The following is a 20,238-nucleotide window of genomic DNA, read 5'->3' on the forward strand; positions in this document are numbered from 1 at the left end:
ATAATGATATTCATAATCGGGTACAACTCTAATCTTGACTCTGATCTGGGGACCCTTGGAGAACCTGATAGACGCAACCCAGAAAAGAGGGTTAGGTCCAGGCCCGGTGTCCTGCTGCTGTGGGCTGTGTGGGGGCAGAGAGATTGTTTCGCTACCTGCTGTAGTAGGAGTCCACGCCCAGGGCTTCTCGGACACCGGCGATGTGCTGCTCCAGCGAGGTCACGCCACTGCCCCCCCCTCCGTCCTGGGGGTCTGGGCCGGCCTCGGACACTCCCTCGCCCAAGTAGACCTCGTGGAATTTGAGGATGCCTGGAGAAGGGATCGGGATGGGTTTGCGATCCGTTTTGCAGCTGTAGATCAGAAGGTCATCTCCCAGGAGGGTCTGGCTAGGCATCACTTGTGAGAATGGGCTCCTCAGAACAAGCACACCAAGCTGTGCAATCATGGTGGCTGTTATTACCACAGTAAACCACCACGGAAAAACCAATTACAGCATCATCATATCTCATCATATAACTTATGCACATGGTTAAAAAGGATTACATTCCACAGATATAGATTTACTTATTTGTTTTATATACATTTAAATTGATAAATCACTGTTTAGCTGTACATTTACCCTTTTTAGCAGACATTTGTATCCAAAGCAACAGAAAATGAGAAAGCAAAGTCAGACAGGGCCCGGAGCAATCAGGCGGTAAGGGCCCACTCTGCCAACGCCGGGATTCGAACCCATGACCTTCCGATCACAGACGCAGCACCTTTGTTTCATAGGTCACACCCTGCTAGATGGTGCCAGTGTGCATGAATCCCCTATGTCCTGTGGTCACACAGGCTTTGGGGGATTATGCCCCTGCACAGATGTGGAGCTCTACCTGATGCATGTTTCCAATTTTTCTAACAAGCTGTTCCAAGTTCCACCTAAAGCCCGAACCATGTTGGAGCAGCACAGTGTGCGATCCCTCTCCTTTCATATTTAAACCCGCTGCATAATTACTGGGGCCAAGTGGATGGGCTGGGGGTGCCACTGGTCATTTACTATAATGGACTTTCTACTCTCTGTGCTAGTCTGCTACATGTGGTTATGCATATATTATATTGTGGGGGCCAAATGTTCCCACAATGTGATAAAAACTTTTATTCTGACATTGTGGGGACCACAATGGGCTGGATAGGGGTTAAGGGTGTCATTGGATTAGACTTTTCCCCATAGAAATGAATGGAGAGTCCTCACAAAGATATAATTACAAACCTCTCTCTCTCTGTGTGCATGTGTGTGTGTGTCTTTGCGGTGACACCAGCCAGCCGCTCACATCCCAAGCGGATGTGAATCCTGCAGTGCTGACGGAAAGCCGCCGCAGAAGCTGAGGTCCCTAACACCTCCTGACTGTGAAAGAGCAGCTAAGCAGGTGCGAAAAAAACAGAGAATGAAGCAGCTGTATTTTCTGGGGATTTAGGACATAACTGCTAATTACTGACAGCAAGGCTGCCACCTTCTTACAGAAGAGGAAGAGTTCTGACTTTCATAACAGTTTATTTTTTTACCAAATGCTGCCTGTAAAGTTTTGCAAACTTTGTTCGCTAGGTGAATATTTTACTGCATCATTTCGGTCCACAGCCTAGTATTGTTGCTGCCGGAGGTTCATTTACTCTGACTAACACCACAAGTCACACATGGTTTAAGCAGCCATGTCACCTATCATTCACAACAGGCATAGTGCCCAATAAACACTAAACACATCAAGCGCAGCTCCATTATCAATTCATCCATTTCCTGTTCTGGGTCACAGGGGGTCCACAGCCTATCAGCAGAAGGCAGGGAACGACCCAGGACAGGTGGCTATCTCCAACTAACCTCAGCAGAGTTACTGTACCCAGAGTTAGCACAGAACCCAAAGGAAACCTCACAAGAACATGGAGAGAACATGCAAACTCCACACAGATAGAGGCAAGGCAGAGACTCGAACCCTGGCCCGAGAGATGTGAGGCAACAGTGCTAAGCATCGTGCCACCGTAGCACAGCTAAAATTGGGCAATGAACAATAATCATGTAGAAGAAATGCACTGGAATTAAAAAAATATATTTTTAACTATTAATTATATTATGTGGAAGCATATTTCCCACATGTATGTTGAAAAAAACATTATTATTATTATATATAAAATATTATTAACTTTAATAACTTAAGCTGGTAGCCCTGAGGAACAGACCCTCTCCCAGCACCAGTGCCTGTCACCTGCCCAGTCCCCCTCCCTGCAGTGCCCCCCATGCCTGCATCTCACCTGCCCCTGGAGCCAGCAGCCAGCTGTACAGGTATCCGGCGGCCAGGGAGAAGTAGAGCACCAGAGCTCGCTGGCTGCTCACTGCGTCCAGCACATGCTCCACTGTCACTGGGCTGTATGGGTCCGAGTCCTGGTGCCCCGTCTGCCGCTCCACCAGCAAGTCGGCAAAGGCCCGGGTTCGACCGCGCTCCGCCACCGCTAGGGCCTCGTCGTGGTGGCCTGTGTGGAGATACAGCCATACACTGACATGAAATCAGGACCGTGACATAGTAAAAAGGTCATGTGACATGCTGCACTGCCGCCATATTCAAAATAAATTGAACGAAACGCAAACATTTTTTTCTTTTTCATCTTCCCCGGTTTCCTATATTTATGTTTTTTTCATAAATTCCCTTTCCAGATGTTACTGACACTAATATCCTTCCTGTAATAAGCTGCAAAGGCATAAATGTGCAGGCTGAGCAGGGTGCGTACCAAGGCTGACGAGGACCCGCTGGAGAGCCTGGTAGGATGAGGTCTGCAGGTCAAACAGGGACAACTTGTAGTCTGTGCTGTGCTGGGCCTCGTGCCGGATGGTCTCGAAAAGCGCTGACGCCCGGTACAGCTGTGAGGAGCAGAGAAAGCAGGATAAGCAGGCGGCCGCAGGCTCCGTGAGACACGCGGGTTGAGAAGCTTAGACACAGAGGGCTCCATCCAAGTTTTAGAAAACACAGGTGTTTCAAAGATGTGTCTGTGTTTCCTTCTTCTACGCTATGTCACTATAAAATACCCTTTTTCATATATATAAAAACATCTGCCAGCTGTATATGGTTATTGCCCAACAAACACCTAACCTAATAACACAGTGTGGAAGTTCACTGCATGGCCACTGTGAAGGAAAGTGTCATGTCCATATTTGACCACTGGGTGGCAGCAGTCCCATCACAGTAGGGTGCCCTCATCGCCATGGCAAGGAATCAGGCGCTGCTGACTGTTTAACGTTGCTGGCTGTGTCACACCTCTCATCTGTTTTGCACCAGGATGGGAGAAGAGACAAAGCTCTTATACAACTGGGTGAGTAAGAAAAGACCTTTGCTTAGCCAGAGTTTTGTTCTCAGATTTAAGGGCTAAGTTGTAAGCTGGACGAACAACAACAAAGGCAAATTCAAAGCGAAGGAGACTCTGGAATAAATGAGCTGATGAGCTGTCCTTACCAACACTACTTGGAACACAGAACCAATGCTGACATCATTTAAACAACCAGGCTGTAATCTCCACCGTACCAGGACAGACATTAAAGGGTACCAGAGTGGTAATGGGGGGGGGAGAGAATGGTGTAAGTAGCCTGAGACCATGAGACCCTGGCCTCTTATAGGCAGCAAATCATTTTGCTTGGAATGTGTCAGCCTTCTGCTGTCAAACTCTAATGCATGGGGAGTATCACTGCTGTTACTCAGAGGGAGCATGAGTATTATTGTACGATACTGTGAGTATCACTGCTGTTACTGTAGGGGACTGTAAGTATTATTGTAGGGGACTGTGAGTATCTTTCCTGCTACTGTAGGGGACTGAGAGTATCAATGCTGTTACTGTAGGGGACTGTGAATATTATTACAGGGGATGGTGAGTTTTGCTGACATTACATGCCTGTAGACATGATATGATGCTAACAAATTAAAATAATTAATGTGAGATATTGAATACATTGAACTCTTATGACTAGTAACGAAACAAAAGTTTACGAAGTTGCTCAGTTAATGGTGACATAGAGGAACCATATAGAGACATTTCTAGCTGCTAGCAGTAGCAGAAGAAGTGATGCTAAAGCAACACCTAAAATGAGTAGCAATAAACGGTAAATATAACACTACACATCTGGAATGCAGTGTTTTTTGGGTGGAGAGGGATCAGAATAAATATATGAGCCCTAGGGAGGTCACTTCATTTGTCCACGCACCCATTATTATTAATTCAATTATTTTTTAACGTCTGACATAATACGTCACCTGGAAAAAGCCCAGTACTAGCTGAAAGGAGCCATATCGCCACCTATTTTAGCAGAGTCAGGCATACTTCGGTTAATAAATCAATTCCCTTCCCGTGCATCTATACTGGGACAGTAGTCTGATTAAGTGGCGTAGTCAAGCTATAACCATAGCTTAAGTAAGCTGTGCATGTAAACGTACTGTGTGAGGGGACAGTGAGTATCACTACTGTTATAGTAAGGGACTGTGAGTTTTGTTGTTGTTACTGTAGGACACTGTAAGTATAACTGCTGTTACTATAGAGGATTATGAGTACTATTGTTGTTGGTGTAGGGGGGCTGTGAGTATATCTGCTGTTACTATAACGGACTGTTTGTTTTGTTATTGTCACTGTAGGAGGCTGTATGTATGGCTGCTGTTACTCTAGAGGACTGTGAGTATTATTGCGGTTACTGTATGGGAGTGTGGGTGCTATTTCTGCAGTAAAGATGAGTGTGAATCACTGTCACTACAGAGGATTGTGAGTTCTGTTGCTCAAAACGATCCCCAGACTGTGGAGATCAGCCAGGGAAATACCTGCCTTGTGCAGATGTGGAAATTGCCACCATTAGCAGAAGACGAGGAAATCCAGCTTTTTCATCTCTTATGCTTTGTGATCACTCACAGAGTGGAAGAAAGAAGACTAAAGCACGCCCCCCCGCCCCCCAGCACCAGGGGGAGATGAAGTTGTTTTGCTCCTTTTGTCTCTAAATGGCAGGCCTTTCAAACAGTTAATCAGGGGCTGAGAAAAGCAGAATCTGGATATCAGCTCGTCACGTCAATTCCTGTCTGGTGTCTAGCGTGATTTTGTCTAGACTCATGCTCCCTCTCCCCAGACACGCCGCTCACATGTAAGTGTGAGCACACGCCTCTGAGGTATGCTTTCACCAGGCCCAATGACACTGGCATGAGGTCAGTGTGCCAGCAGCCTTCCAAGAATGTTGCAGGGGAATAGTGGAAAGTTCACCCAGAATCTCTGGTGGCTCAGTTACTCCCTGGGTGGAATACGGGACGAAAGCAATTGCAGGAAAAGCCCAGGACCAGAATCAAAACCGCCCCAAGAATCTCACAGACCAGGGCCTGTCATTCCCCTGATCAAGCAGAAGGCAACTTACAGCCAATCCACAACAATTAACCCAAACACCCCCTCAACAGCACTTCCCTCCCAGTGCAAACACTGATAGATTATAACACTCCTTTGACTGCTAGATACTTCTGTAATGCTGACAATGCAGCAACCATTAACTGTAAACGGTTCATTTAACAAACAAACTGAATGCGAGTTCTGTGGATTATTAAGAGTGCAGATGATTTGTTCTACTATAGTTATTAATTATAATATGGTAAACTGGGTACACACTCATGGTAAGAAAAGTAATTACACTTACAATTTACATCCGATGTAAGCATCACCAGTTCTTTTTTATGCCAGGCTTAAAACCAAAACCCCAGGCAGGACAACATAATTCCATGTGTAAGACATTAGCAGTAATACTATTTATGCTCCTCCTCCTCATAATTACACAGTGGCGTAGCCTGATACAGATGGAGGAGGGCCCTGCCAAGCCTGGAACCAAAACTCACAGTTGCAGCACAGTGGGGTCCAGAAGACACACCCTCTGCCGTCTGCACCCCCCCCCCCCCAAACTCCCCTTTCATTATTTACACTGTTACCCTCTTACTGCATGTCCCCCTCCCTCTCTTGCCATGCTAACATGCAGAGGAAGTTGTATCAATCACAGCCCGGATGAAGCCATGAGGATGTTAGAGGGTACTGTGGACACTGGAGGGCGCCAATGGGCACCGACAGCAGACACAGGCCTTGTTTTCCAGCAGCCAATCACATACCTGGTGCTGGGCCTCCTCCAGGTTGTTGCTGGCCCACAGGGAAAGTCCCAAACGGTGCCGGATCTTGGCCTCGTCCTCCCGCCTCCCCAGCTGCTCTGCCAAGCGCAGACCTGGGGATGAGCAATAGTGATGAAGCACATGCACCTGTCCAGGAATCACCCGTGGCAACATTATCCCACACAGGTAGCAGTCCATGTACATCCCATGATGCAATACGGAACTGTCAAAGGATTCCAGAATAAGCAACTTATAGTCAAATATACAGAAGCAAACATGAATGAACACATTACAGATACAAGTATAGAAACAGTACCAATAGAGACTGATTTTCCTACACGATATGACATACTTATTGACCACACTGCATACATTTATTACCTTCCTTAGAGTTACTTATAAATCAAGCCAGGCACTATTTGATTGAATCTGAAGCACACGCCATGAGGAAATGGGGTCCAGACGACCTGCGTGGCTGTCTCCGCAGGCAGGGACTGGCCAATCGCACGCCTGTCCTACAAAGTCACCTGGGAAGAGCAGAGGTGTAATTGGGGCGTCCTGCCTCAGCACGGACCCCAGGGAGGGAGTGTTCCTTCACCTTTTTTTCTCGCACACTCCTTTCCGCGTCCTTACAGAAAACGAGCCCCCCCCCCTCCCCAAGCATCCCATGAGGCGGAGTGGAGACTCTTCAAAGCTCCTAATGCTCTTCGGTTTCCTCCCGCATCTTCCCTGCATTCCCACGCCCCCGGGAGTCTGCCGGCCCAGCAGCTTTGAAGCCTGCCACACTGTCTGCCTCACTCACTCCCTCGCTCTCTCTCTCCCTTGCCTGGTCCCCTCCGCTGCCCCCCTTCTGCCTTCTTCATCTGGGCTGGATGGGAGGCTCTGCTGGGTCACAGCGCCACTCAGGACTCATTAGACACAGGCCCTGAGAAAATTCGCAAATGATCCTTCATTCAATTCCGCTCTCCTCCTGCTCCTGTTCGATACGCACACATACATATAGAAACACACACACAGACACTCACACATGTAGGCATATCTATCTAAATGGGGACCTTCCATGCATTTCTATGGAAAAATGCTAATCACAATCACAACACCCTTAACCCCTATCCAGCCCTAACCCTAACCAAAAGTAATCAAACAAAATATAAGATTTGGCATTTGTACTTTTTTGATTGGATTTGCACATTTTTGTAAAATTGAGGTTATCCAAATGGGGAGCTGAAAAAATGTCCCCAAAAGTTTCAAGTTTTACCACACTTTGGGGACATTTTGGTCCCCAAATGTGATCTATGCAAACCCACACACACACACACACACACACACAGAAATAAGAGGTTCACCATGGTTCCCTGGGCCAATCGGAACGACATCTAATTATGGGACCCATGGAAGCGAGCGACCGGGAAGAAAAGGGAATGAAAGACAGCGTGACACATGCAAAGGAAGCAACCAGAGACCCCTGACAGACACGGCAACTTTACCAATTAACCACGTCCCAATTAAACTCAGAGGCGGCTCAGAGAGGGAGGGAGACGAGGACACAGAGTGAAGTGGGGGGGAGGCGCACTTCACATGTTTCTACATTTAGGTCAGTCAGAAAGAATTAATTGGCTGTCAGGAAGCGGGGGGGAGTGCTGGGGGTGGCCTTTATCTAGCAGCCTCAGCATCCAGCACGCATTAGAAGATGGGAAAACATAAGGTCACGGCTCTGATTGGGTCAGCTGGTGACAGGGGGCGGGGCTTTGCCGTCTATCATCAGTTTATGGCCACACCCCATCATCTGGACAACCGGCGTCACCCGTCGTGACATCAGAGACCGGTGACCTGGAGATAGCCACTTGTCGTCACAAAGCCACAGACTCTCGTCCCCGGAATGAGACGTGCTTGTACCATATGACACTCCTCCCTGTGCTATATTTGGGAGATACAGGAATGCTAGTGTTGGCCCAGTTGGGCATCTGGTAAACACATACAAAATGACGACATTAATAATCATGACTCAAGTTTGTGCCAGATGGAACCAGGAACAAATTAATCCTTTTAAAACAATCCCAGATATTCACCATAACAGAGTGTTTTTTTTTTTAACCTGTGTGGATCATTCTGGCTGAGGGCTTAAGGAGGGATTATTTAGGGCTCCTGCTTTGGTCGATTCCAAGGCCAAGTGCAAGGAGAGACAGAACAAAGCGGAGAACAGTGCGCTTGTGACTCACTGCTGCTAGTGGAACATCATGACTAGTGACACAGGACTGGTCCGGACCGGGTTAAGCGCTAACAGGAAGCTAGCATGCACTCACCCTCCTGCAGGTACATGACAGCCTGCGAGTAGTTCTGCAGGGCGTGGTGGGTGCGGCCCAGGCTGCTGTAGGCCACCGTCTTGGCCGCCAGGTCGTTGGTCTGCGCGGCGATGCTCAGGTGTTGCTCCTGGAAGACCACGGCACGCTCGTAGTTGCCCAGCGACTCGTAGGTGAGGCCCAGGTTGCCGTAGGCACGGCCCTGGCCGCTGGCGCTGCCAGTCTCCTCGGCGATCTCCAGGTGGTGCTGGTGGCAGCGCAGGGCGGCCTCGTGCTCGCCCATTAACTGATGCACGGCTCCCAGGCCGCTGCTGGCCTCGCCCTCCAGCACGCGGTCCCCCGTGTCACGTGCGATACCCAGCTGCCGCTCCAGGCAGGACAGCGCCTGCTCATAGTTGCCCAGCTGGCTGTGCAGGCTGCCCAGCTCCCCGTAGGCCTGGGCCTTGCCCCCGCACTCGCCCAGCTCGTGGGCCACCACCAGGCGCTTCTCGAAGCACACCAGCGCCTGCTGCAGGTTTCCCATAGCCCTGTGGAGGGTGATACGGGGACAGCTGTGAGCCATCTTCACTGCCCCCTACAAAGGCAGTGGGATTTGTGATTTTAATGACTTTTCATCATTACTTCGTTGTGTATTTCACAGGATGCAAATACTCATCATATTTATAGGAAAAACATACAACCTGCGTGAGAAAACTCAGTCTGTAATGAAAAAGTCATCTAAACCTGCAAATGCTAGGTAATATTTTTTTCCCAGGCAAACACTTTAATGGATGGACTGAGTGGGACTGAGTGGGACAGTAAACCCAGTTTAATGCGGCCTGGCTGTAACGGGATGTAACAACAAACAAAAACAATGAATAACAACATTTCGCAGGACACTCATATATCTACAAAATACATGGGAATATAGGGTATATATTCACGGGGTGGGGAGTACCAGAGTGTATATATACACAGAGGATGGGGTCAGTACCCAGGTATATATACACAGAGGATGGGGTCAGTACCCAGGTATACTGTATATACACAAGAAGGGGGTCAGTACCAGGGAATATATACACTGGGTGGTGGTCTGTACCAGGGTATATATACACCGGAACGGGGGGTCAGTACCAGGGTATATGTACACAGGAGGGCGGTCAGTACCACGGTATATATACACAGCAGCCCTGGCACTGGCCATTCACACAGCACAGTCACGCCGTCTAAGACTGCTGCAGCTCACGCGACACACCACCTTTCAACACCGTTCAGTGTGCTTTTTAGGTACATTACAGCCGAGGTTTCTTCTCTTGTGCAGCCACCCCATGTGTCACCTCAGCACACGAGGGAGCCTGTGAGGTGCAGCTCCGCCAGCAGGGGGCGGCGTGAATGCCCTTCTGTTCCAAATTAATGAATAGATTTTAACTTACCACTTTAAGTATCTGCAATGTTTATTTTTCTTCTTTGGCAGCGCTGACTCTTACAGGGGGGGCAAGCAGCTGACTAGAGTAATTTAGTATCCTGCTGTGTGCTGGCAGGACGGGGCGGGGGGTTCACCTTGACGGATGGCACTTGGAAGAACCCCCTCCTCCTAGGCTGACAGTTCAGCCCCGTTCGCCATCCCTAGGCTTGCGGGGTGGGGGGGGGACTGATAGTCAGGGGTTCAACACAAGGGCTAATTAAGCCTGTTAATGCACACAGACCTGGACGTGCGAAATGCAACCACTGGATTATTTAGAGTGTCCTTACACACTGCCCCCCACCCCCCGCCGCTGTGCGCACCTCTGCCATCACTCTCTTAATGACATTAGCGGCTCGCACACGTTGGGGGGGGGTTAGACTGTAAGATAAATCCCAGCAGCCAGCTCATGACCGCACGCTCAGCCGACTAGCAGCTGAGCATCACATTTTCAGCAAACGTGGTTTTGATTAGATGTTGTGGGTTTTGTTTTGGTTTAGGGGCAGCATGGTGGCTCAGGGTGGAGGTCTGAGTCCGAACCCCCACAGATTATCGATCACCCAGGATGCAGATTCACAATCACTCTGGACTCACCTGTGGCTGTTCCCCAGGCCCCTGTAGGCCTTCTCCTGGTCCTGCATGCGGTTCAGGCTCTGGGCCACAGAGAGGTACTGGTCGTAGTACTTGATGGCCTCCTCGTAGTCACCCAGCGCCTCGTAGCAGTCACCCAGGTTGCCGTGGGCTCGGCCCCGGTCCAGCAGGGCCTCATTGCCGCTGAGCTGTTGTAACACAGCCAGTTGCTGCTCGAAGTAGCCAATGGCCTCTTCCATCACATTCATGTTCATCTTGGTGATGCCCATGTTGCCGTAGACCTGCGCCTCTGTGCTGGGCTCCTTCAGCTTCTGGGCCAACTCCAGCTGCTCCTCATAGCACTTGAAGGCCATGGTATACTTGCCCAGGGCCATATAGACAGCCGCCAGGTGCCCATGGGCCTTGCACTCGCCCAGGGCATCCGCCAGCTCCTGGTATACCTCCAACTCCTGGGTGTGGTAGCCCAGGGCCTTGTCGTACTTCTGCATCATGCGGTATGCGGCACCCAGGGCTGCGTAGGCGGCTGCCTCCATCTTCCGCTCGCCAGCCTGGTGGGCCAGGGTTAGCTGCTGCTCATAAAATGGCACGGCACCAACCAGGTCCTTCCTGCACACAAAGATGTCCCCAAGGTTGCCCAGTGCCCGGAAACGCGCCTGCAAGTTGTTGAGGGACTGGGCCAGCGACAGCAAGTATTTCTGACACTCCTCTGCCTTGCTGAAGTCACCTAGTGCCTTGAAGGCCAGCCCCAGATTGCAGTAGGCCTTGGCCTGACTCAGCTTGTCATGCAGGTCCTTAGCCAAAGCTAAGTCTTGCTCGTAATACTTCACAGCCTCCTGGAAGTTGCCCAGGCAGTAGTGGGCATAGCCCAGGTTGTGGCACACCTTGCCCTCATTCTCCATGTCCTGGAGGTCTGGGGAGAGCCGCAGGTACTGCTCATAGTAGGGCACAGCCTGGGGGAATTCACCACGGGAGCAGTGGAAGTTCCCCAGGTTGCTCAGGGCCCGGGCTTCACTCTGAACATCCCGCAGCTCACGGGCGATGTTCAGGTGGTTCTGGTAGTGCTGCAGGGCACGGTCATGGGCGCCCAGGGCCTGGTAGGCCACAGCCAGGTTCCCGTGGGTGGAGGCCTGCGAGGCGCGGTCGTTGACCTCCATGGAGATCTGCAGCTCCTGCCGATGGTAGCGCACGGCCTGGTCGAAAATGCCCAGTGCGTTGTAGGCATTGCCCATGTTTCCATAGGCGCGACCCTGGGCAGCATAGTCACTCAGCTCCTGGGCAATAGAGAGATGGGTCTTGTGAAGTTTCAGTGCAGTCTCGTAATCCCCCTTCATCTGATGGATGATGCCTGCGGGGGGGGGGGGGGGGGGACACAATGAACATCCACACTCATTCTCTGGAGAATTTTCACAGAAAAAGACAGTTGACTTCTGTTCCCTCATTACCTGAGTAACAATTATAGAAAAAAGCCACTGGGTAACTGTCACTTATAAGAAGTCTGGGGTCTTGAAGCATTCCACTGGAGCATAATTATAAAAAAGGCAAGAATAATAGTAACTGACACACAATTGACAAGAGAAAACAAGTCACGTCTGCAGAGAGCCTTATACTCCATCCGGTGATGGAGACTAAATTAAAGGGTTTCATTACGGCAAATCCCAAGGAATAAAGTGGTGGGTTTATTGGAACACATTGTATAGATATGAATGCAGTAACAAGACTGCAGAAATGGGAATAAAAACAGCGGGATACTGTAATAAATCTAAGAGTCCTATGCTTTCAGTTAGAAACAAGAAAAGCCTCCAGGGTGGGGGACTCCCCTATAGGACTGTACCCCCATAGGACTGTAGCCCTGTAGGACTGTACTCCAATAGAACTGTAGCCCTGTAGGACTGTAACCCCATAGGACTGTACCCCCGTAGGACTGTACCCCAGTAGGACTGTACCCCCATAGGACTGTAGCCCTGTAGGACTGTACTCCAATAGAACTGTAGCCCTGTAGGACTGTACCCCCATAGGACTGTACCCCCGTAGGACTGTACCCCAGTAGGACTGTAGCCCTGTAGGACAGTACTCGAATAGAACTGTAGCCCTGTAGGACTGTACCCCCATAGGACTGTACCCCCGTAGGACTGTACCCCAGTAGGACTGTAGCCCTGTAGGACTGTAGCCCCGTAGGACTGTAGCCCTGTAGGACTGTACCCCAGTAGGACTGTAGCCCCGTAGGACTGTAGCCCTGTAGGACTGTACCCCCGTAGGACTGTAGCCCAGTAGGACTGTACCCCCGTAGGACTGTAGCCCCGTAGAACTGTAGCCCCGTAGGACTGTAGCCCTGTAGGACTGTACCCCTGTAGCTGTTCTCTTGCCCCTCCTGGGCTGGGTATTTACCTGGAACTTGTATGCTCTGCAGTTTCATGCTGGATACAGACATACATTTATTCAAATAAAATAATACATATATGTCTAAAGAGATGTACATTTGAGAGCACAGGGCCAGTCCTTTGAGCACCTGGGGGTCAAGGGCCTTGCACAGGGACCCAATAATAAAATCACTCTGCTGATCATGTGATTTAAACCAGCAACCTTCCGATAACCCAATGAGCCACACACCTACTTTCCCAGGATGGCACTGCAGCAAAAATGGCTCCATGTGTAGATTTATAAAATCTTTATCAAAATATAATACATTGAAGACAATACGAAGCAGACAGATGACATTAAACAGATAATAAAATAATGTTGCATTTGCACAAATACACTGAAATTGTTTAGTTTTCATAAATCCCATCTTCTCTCTTCTAAAACACACACAGACATACATAGACATTTACACAGGTGAGACAAGTTTGGGGTGTGAGCACAGGGTCACCCATTGATCCGGTGGTCCTGCAGTATTTCAGGGGGTTAAGGGCCTTGCTGAAGGATGGGATTCTCATGCTTCCTGAGCCACACATCACACCCGCGTAACATCAAACAGGCTCTATGCACAGTGCAGTGCGTCAGACTAGAAAACATGATGCTAATTTAGAGACACAAATGCACCTAAGTGTGTGATCTTGGAGTAACTGTAGGAGGAAACCCGTTTGCACACAGGGAGAACGAGCAAATCCCACATAGACAGACAGACAGTCTGCGGGTGCAGGAACAATCAGACTGTGCACTTGTTGACCATTTCACAGTCGCTGCCTCAGTGGGTTTATCCGAACCAACCAGGAATATTTCTGTAAACACAAACAGCAGCAGGACGCACAAACAAAAGAAAAATGTAGCAAGGGATCAAACACTGAGACTGTAAATACAGCACCGGCCGCTCGCAGCACCATCCTCCTGCAGAACGCTCTCCACATCCAGCACGGCAGCAGGGAGAAATGCAGCCTTTCAAAATGTTTTTTCCAGAGACCCGAGTTGAGGTTCCTTTTGTGCTGTCACGCGATGGGCTGCTAATACATAATTACAGGGCTGATATGAAAATGGGTCCAGACCCCCTCTGCTGGGGAAACTGGAAACTGCTGGTGAAGGAGCCGGTGGTTTGAGACCCGGCGGAAAACACTTCAGCAAATGAAGGCAGTACGCCATCTAATACACCTCCCTGCAATTTGGCCCTTCCGTCCCAGCGCCGGGCTCAGACCTCCCCCGCCTCAGGCGGGCTGCCTGCCAAGCGAGGGCGACCCAGGACGGCGTGGGGCGTGTGGAGAACGGGTCAGCTGGGGGGTGCTTCTTCAGCTTTTTTAATCAAGTCGAGTGCCACATAGTCTGGCAGCAATGACACAGGAGGAGAATTATGGGGAAAAGGGCGGTTCAGAGTTTCGGGTTTGCCCAGGGGGCGGGGCTTCATTTGCTATAAAAGGCTGTAGTATCTATTGGCCCGGGTGGGGCCAGGGTGTACAGAGGCATAGGATTGATTCGCTGCTGGTGGGAGGGGAGACACTACAGTCCAATCAGCAGAAGGGTGTATTCTTTGGGTTGATTGTGGAAAAGGGAGGAGGGAAACTGACATAAGAAAAGAGGAGACGAGGATTACGTACTGTGTGATGTACACTGGAGCCTCTGCATGCTATTTTTAGAGATTACTGTCATACCATGCAGAACCCCTGGGGGGCGCCATTAAATGGACGGCAGAAACTACACAAAAAAGACGCCGTCCTCGACAGATTTATTTCCTCTGGTGACTCCACGACACATTTCAGTGGTCTGGAAGATAAACTCACAATAACGAGGGGAGCTTTTATTTTTGTGTACTTGATCCCGTGAGAAGGAGGCTTGTATAGCTGTGGGAAGGCGGGTTTTTGCTCTTGGGGAGTCTTCAACGGCAGCCTGCCAGGGACACTCCTTATGACAGCAATGCTCATTTATCAACCCTGTTGGACAGAATGTAACTGGAATTGTACTAGTGGCGACCGAAGACAGGAAGCACACACTGGGCTACAGCAGAGTCCCCCCCCCCCACCAGATTTAAGCCTGCAGCCTTTTATTCTCAAGCCCCCTCACCCAACCCTAAGGTGCCCACTCAGCTTGTTACTCCCTACTTCTCCATCGTCGGACAGCAGCTGAGAGGGAGACATTTCATTTCTGCGAGGCGCTGTCTCCATGCTGAGAGATGACATTTTGGGGTCAGGGGTCAAGGAGTGGAATGCAGGATGAAAGAGCGAGGAATCCCTGGGGGGTATGAATACACCTGTGACCTCAGGGGTCAAGGATCAGTCATGGATTTTCTCCTAAACACATCGTGCGCAGCTTCACCGTAGCCGTTAGCGTCTGCGTGTGAGACCCGTAGCAGACCCCATTAGGAGGAGCACACAGCTTCCTGAGGATTCTCAGAAAGAGGGCTGTGCGTTTCCGTGGATACAGCTTCACACAGCTTCACACCAGCACTCACAGCATCCAGAGCGACCCCCCCCCCCCCCACATTGGTGGGGCTTCTTGAAACTCACCAAGCAAACAGAAGAATAGTTACAGGCCGCTTTAAGCAAAGAAGCAGAAACACCACTGGGAAATATGCTTAACCGGTTGATAACACACACATAATCCAATCAAAGCCTCATCTTCCCCGAGTGCTACATGGAAACGGTATGCTTATGGTCCTTCCCCCATTCCCCCATCTTCTTGCCAGGAGACAGCATCCATCGCTGGGCACACGTGTCCAGGAGAAGGGGAGCTATTCCAGTAAATTTGGTTGTAATGGATCTTTGGCAACGGGGTTCATACCGGTGCGGGTCTGCTAAGAGGATTTGGGGAAGGAAGGGGCCTGCATGGCTGCGTGAGGCCGATACCGCGGTAAAGCCCACCGGCGTGGCCGCAGCCAAGCAGCCTTTCACCACTCAGGCAGGAGCGGATCAGGCCTGGGATTAGGGCACCATGTCACGGACGGGGAGGCCTTTCCCAGCATGCTTTGCGTCTCCTTGCTCCCAGGCCACAGAAGCTGCTTTATGTCACGTGGGGACACGTCAGCGGGCGTCCCGTTTGCCAGCAGCATGCCGAACAGCTACCATGTCTCTGTGACGATTCAATTATCCTCAGGCAGCCTAGCAACAGACTGACTGATCTAGGAAGCGGCAGAAAGACTCTAGGTAAGCAGATTCTGAAGCTGACGGTCTTCCCGAGCAGATGCAGCACGCCAGTGTTCCAAGATTCCTTTGTATTTTTTTTTCTGCCGCACTGGAATGCCTGGCGAGAGCTGGAATACTCCTTCTGGAGGACCAGACCCGTCTTCATCCATGTAATGACCCCCAGTCTCACTGGGTCCTGCTCTCCTCTCTCAGCTCGGATCTCCCTGCTTCTCCTAGACCAGGCCTCTCCTAGACCATCTGCCTGGAGCCTCCGGTTCAGGACCACATCCAAGTCGGTGATGCCGGAGCGCTTGGAAGCAGGGGGTGGCAGAATGAGCACAGCACCGGGACGCTAAGCCACACGCTACACGAAGCAAGCTGGACAGGAGCCATTAGGGCCCTGAGCCCCAGAGCCCCCACCTCACTGTCGACCAGTGGCTGTGCAGAAAGTGATCACTGCTGCAGGGCCCCAAGCTTCGTAACTGCATTTTTGGTGCGTTCTCTTTGCCTTCGGATTCGAGTTTCGGTTGCCGAGATTACATCACATCCGCTAAAAGCTCGGGGAAAACAGAGTCGGATGCGTTCCATTTGCCACAGAAGTAGCAATACCATGGACCCATATCAAAAAGCAAAGTTTTTTGCTTAGCCGGACAACTTGTCGGATTTAAGGTACCTCAGTTTAAATGGCCTTTATCTTCGTTCACTTGCAATTAGCCCGAACTACCTTAAATCTGACAAATAATCCGACTAATCATGAAATCCAATTCTACCCCGGTTAATTGTTAGCCATTGTTGGCAATATCACTTGATAACACATTACATGCGGTGCTTCACGTATAAAACTCCGTAGCAACACGTCCACGGACAAGTTGGATGGTATAGCGTGTGCGACCAATTTAATGAGCCACAAATGAGAAGTAGTACTTAAACAGGATAAAACTACAACTTTCTGTTGATAAAGGGCGCAGCCATCTTGGATTCTGAACTTGGGATCGTCTGGCTGCTCCGAGATACTTCTCGGATTTTTGAGAAACGGGAGCGCGCATGTTGTCACTTCTGGCTTCAAAACTCGGAATCCGAGTTCCGACTGCAAATGGAATGCAGCATAGATTCTGTGGCAGGCTGCAGGGCATAATGGGTAGATTTGCATATCATCTCCCTCCCTCAGCTCCTTAGCAGCTTTTACCCAAACTGACTTGGGTTTTGTCATTTGTCCCTTTTGCACTGTTACGTAATTTGTCAAAGACATCACAAAAAACACAGGGTACTCCTAACTTCAAAAGAAAACCTCAGTTCTGTCAAACAGAACACTAGGAGACAAAAAACCCAAAGAACATAGAAAAAAACAACCAGTGAGCCGGAACTCAATCCGGAAAACCAGGGGACACAGAAGGGTTGATGGCCAGCGACACCTGCTGGCCAAACAGGTAACAAACATGCAGGACAGGGATAGACAGACGCCGACCTTGACAGCTGACCCTGTGTTGTTTCAGAATAAGTTCCAGTCCAACCACAGCATCTCTCTGGATGAAAGCACCACTGGGCAGAGAGAAAATCACACAAGACTGTGACGGAGAGATAGATTAACCCAGGAGGCGACATCTGCAGTTTGAGGGGAAGCGAGGGAGTGATCTTAGCGACAGAGAGGATGAGCTTGACTCCACAGGCAAAGACACAGCCATCCGTGTCACTGTTACACAATGTACTCAAATGTTTCAACTTCATGCCATAATACCAAGCACATCAAACTTAATTATGCGAACAATTTATCATTAACATTTATCATTATTCTTTGTTTAAACGTTTTTTAAATTTAAAGACAGGAAGAATGGGGGGGGGGGCTTGTCAAAGAATTCCCAGCAGTTACACACATGCAAGAACATGCAACATCTCCAGCTGGCCAAAGACAGCTGCGATCAATGCCAGCCCACCCCCCCCTCGCCCCCTACCCCCGCCCCGGCGCCCATGGTGACCCAGGGGTCCCCCGCCGGCTTCCCCGAAGCGTTTGCCTCAACCGCAGTGGCCAGCAGGAGCTTTGGGGATGTGACTCAAAAAAGGAGCCTGAGGGAAGAATTTACAAAACCCCTGTGGTGCCTCACTGCTGATTCCTCAGCCTGCCCTGTCCAGCAGACCCGCTGCCACCATCCCGACAGGAAGCTCACCCTCTGGCACTCCCCACTCAAAGCCCCCCTCAGTTAGAACTATGCCTCTGTATTTACTGTTTGGCTAATTATTTCATTGACATTTTCCATTCATTCATCCATCCATTCATCCATCCATCCAATTCCCAACTACTTATCCAGTACAGGACCACTGAGAGCCACATATACAGCCATAGAAATATTGAGAGACCTCTCCTGGCTTAATTGTGCTTCTGATGGCAGAGGCTACGTTGTGCAGCTGTCTGGTTCCAGGCTCAAAATTTCTAAGACAGCAGTACACAAGAATAAGGTGAAGCAGGAGACACTGACAATAACCAAAAACCAGCCAGGTACAGAGCAGAAGCAACTTTCTAATGCCAGAGATGACCGTCGACTTATCCAGGAAGTGGCTCATAAATTGGAGGATGACCACAAGTGACCTTCAAAAAGAATGGGAAACATTAAGTGATGTGAAATGCACTGGCAGGACAATTCATAACAGGCTCACAACTGAAGACCCGTAAAGCAAGGAAGAAGCGCTTCGTCCATAAGAAGCAGGGAAAGCCAGGCTGGAGTTGCAAAAAAATATATATTTCACACAGTTGCACACAGTTCTTTCCCAGAGTTGTATGTGTGTGCATATGTATATGTGTATGTACACACACACACACACACACACAATGTATATACATAACCGACACACACACAAATGTACAAACACACACACACAGATATTATAGCCATGTGAGCTACGGTAGGTGAGCTGGATCCTCCTTCTCCTCTCATAGCTGACAAACTTCCCCCAGTGAGACACACAGAGTCACGGCATGACTTGAGGGAGGGGGGGGTGAGCATGAGTATACCTCAGGTTCCGGTTCCCACCCGCTCAGCACCCCCACCCAGGAGATCACGTTCTGCCGACTCAAGGCCACGCGATCCTTCACTGTCATTTACTGAACACGGGCATTAATTAAGAATGAGCCATCAAGACAGAGTGCAGAGGCCTGAAACCTGAACGCCGTCCTTGAACAAGCAAGGGCAGCTAAAGGACTCAGGGAATTGGTGAAGAATCGTCTTAATGACTGTTATAAATTGTACCTGTAAAGGCACTTTGAATTAACTTGGGATAAAGAAGCAGATTTTTCTTTAGTCTGAGCCACCACAGGTGGCGCCGTGACCAAATAATGAGCACAGTTACCCCCCAGCCCCTGATTCTCCATGTTTCCTGATCTATAAGGGTCTCATCCCGCAGAAACATGCAGATCAGGGTGAATGGGTGCCCCTAACTGCCCCTGTTCTGTGTGTGTGTGTCATGTGATGCAGCAGCAGCCCGCCCCCCACCCAGTGCATCCTGGGAAATGCTTCAGCTCGCGGTAGCCTTGTGCTGAATGGATGACAGTGCGACAGACAGATAACGCTCTACGCTCATGTTATTTCTCCTTGAAAAGAGCCCAGTATTAATCACATAGCACTCCTTCAGATTGCATAACCACATGCATATATATGGTCTTTAGAGCAGGTGGAGATTCATATTTTTACGCCCCCCCCCAGAGGTTTGTCAGATCCCTGACACTCTCGTTTATGAGCTTAATTATGAACGCCCTTTAGCTTCCACCACGAGTAAAAGGCTCCTCTTATGCTTTCATCCATCACCTCTGACGATTGTTTACTCCCCCCCCCCCCCCGGCAGGCCCGTTCATTTGACCTTTCAGTCCACCACTGTTACAGTCAGAGATCAGGCTCCCTGCTCCCAAAAACTGATCCAGTGTCAGTGGGGATGTGCTGCACATCAAACTGTATGAGCCTGAATTGAGACCTGGGTGGGGGCAGGTTTGGAAAGCTGCCAATATTTGTGATGGGCCTGTGCCATCCTTGGTGCTGTGTTCTTCCCTGTGCTGGCACTGGGCCGGTTTGTGTTATTCTGGTTCTGACACTTTTATCCACCTTAGAATCTGTGTCTATCTCTGAATGTTCTGACTGGCTAAATCATGTAGTAGACTCAAAGGTACAACAGCAGGATCCCTTATTTGACATCAGCCAACCACCTTCAGGAAAAACTTGGCGCCTCCTTTGGTCTTTAGCAGAAAGCTG

General features: G+C 49.8%; 1 protein-coding gene across 6 annotated transcripts in view; it reads right to left on the minus strand.

Moving 5' to 3' along the window:
- LOC111850556 (tetratricopeptide repeat protein 28-like) overlaps window positions 1-20,238 on the minus strand; it is a 240,536-nt gene that overhangs the window by 32,279 nt on the left and 188,019 nt on the right. For all 6 annotated transcript variants that reach the window (XM_072709145.1, XM_072709146.1, XM_072709148.1 and 3 more), the window contains 6 exons: window positions 10,467-11,808; window positions 8,435-8,958; window positions 6,135-6,244; window positions 2,758-2,887; window positions 2,284-2,502; window positions 156-309 (listed from right to left, as the gene is read on the minus strand). In XM_072709145.1, the coding sequence (XP_072565246.1) occupies window positions 156-309; window positions 2,284-2,502; window positions 2,758-2,887; window positions 6,135-6,244; window positions 8,435-8,958; window positions 10,467-11,808 (2,479 nt within the window). The remainder of the gene's footprint in view (window positions 1-155; window positions 310-2,283; window positions 2,503-2,757; window positions 2,888-6,134; window positions 6,245-8,434; window positions 8,959-10,466; window positions 11,809-20,238) is intronic.

The sequence above is a fragment of the Paramormyrops kingsleyae genome, chromosome 2 (genome assembly GCF_048594095.1).
Source record: "Paramormyrops kingsleyae isolate MSU_618 chromosome 2, PKINGS_0.4, whole genome shotgun sequence".
Lineage (NCBI taxonomy): Eukaryota > Metazoa > Chordata > Actinopteri > Osteoglossiformes > Mormyridae > Paramormyrops > Paramormyrops kingsleyae.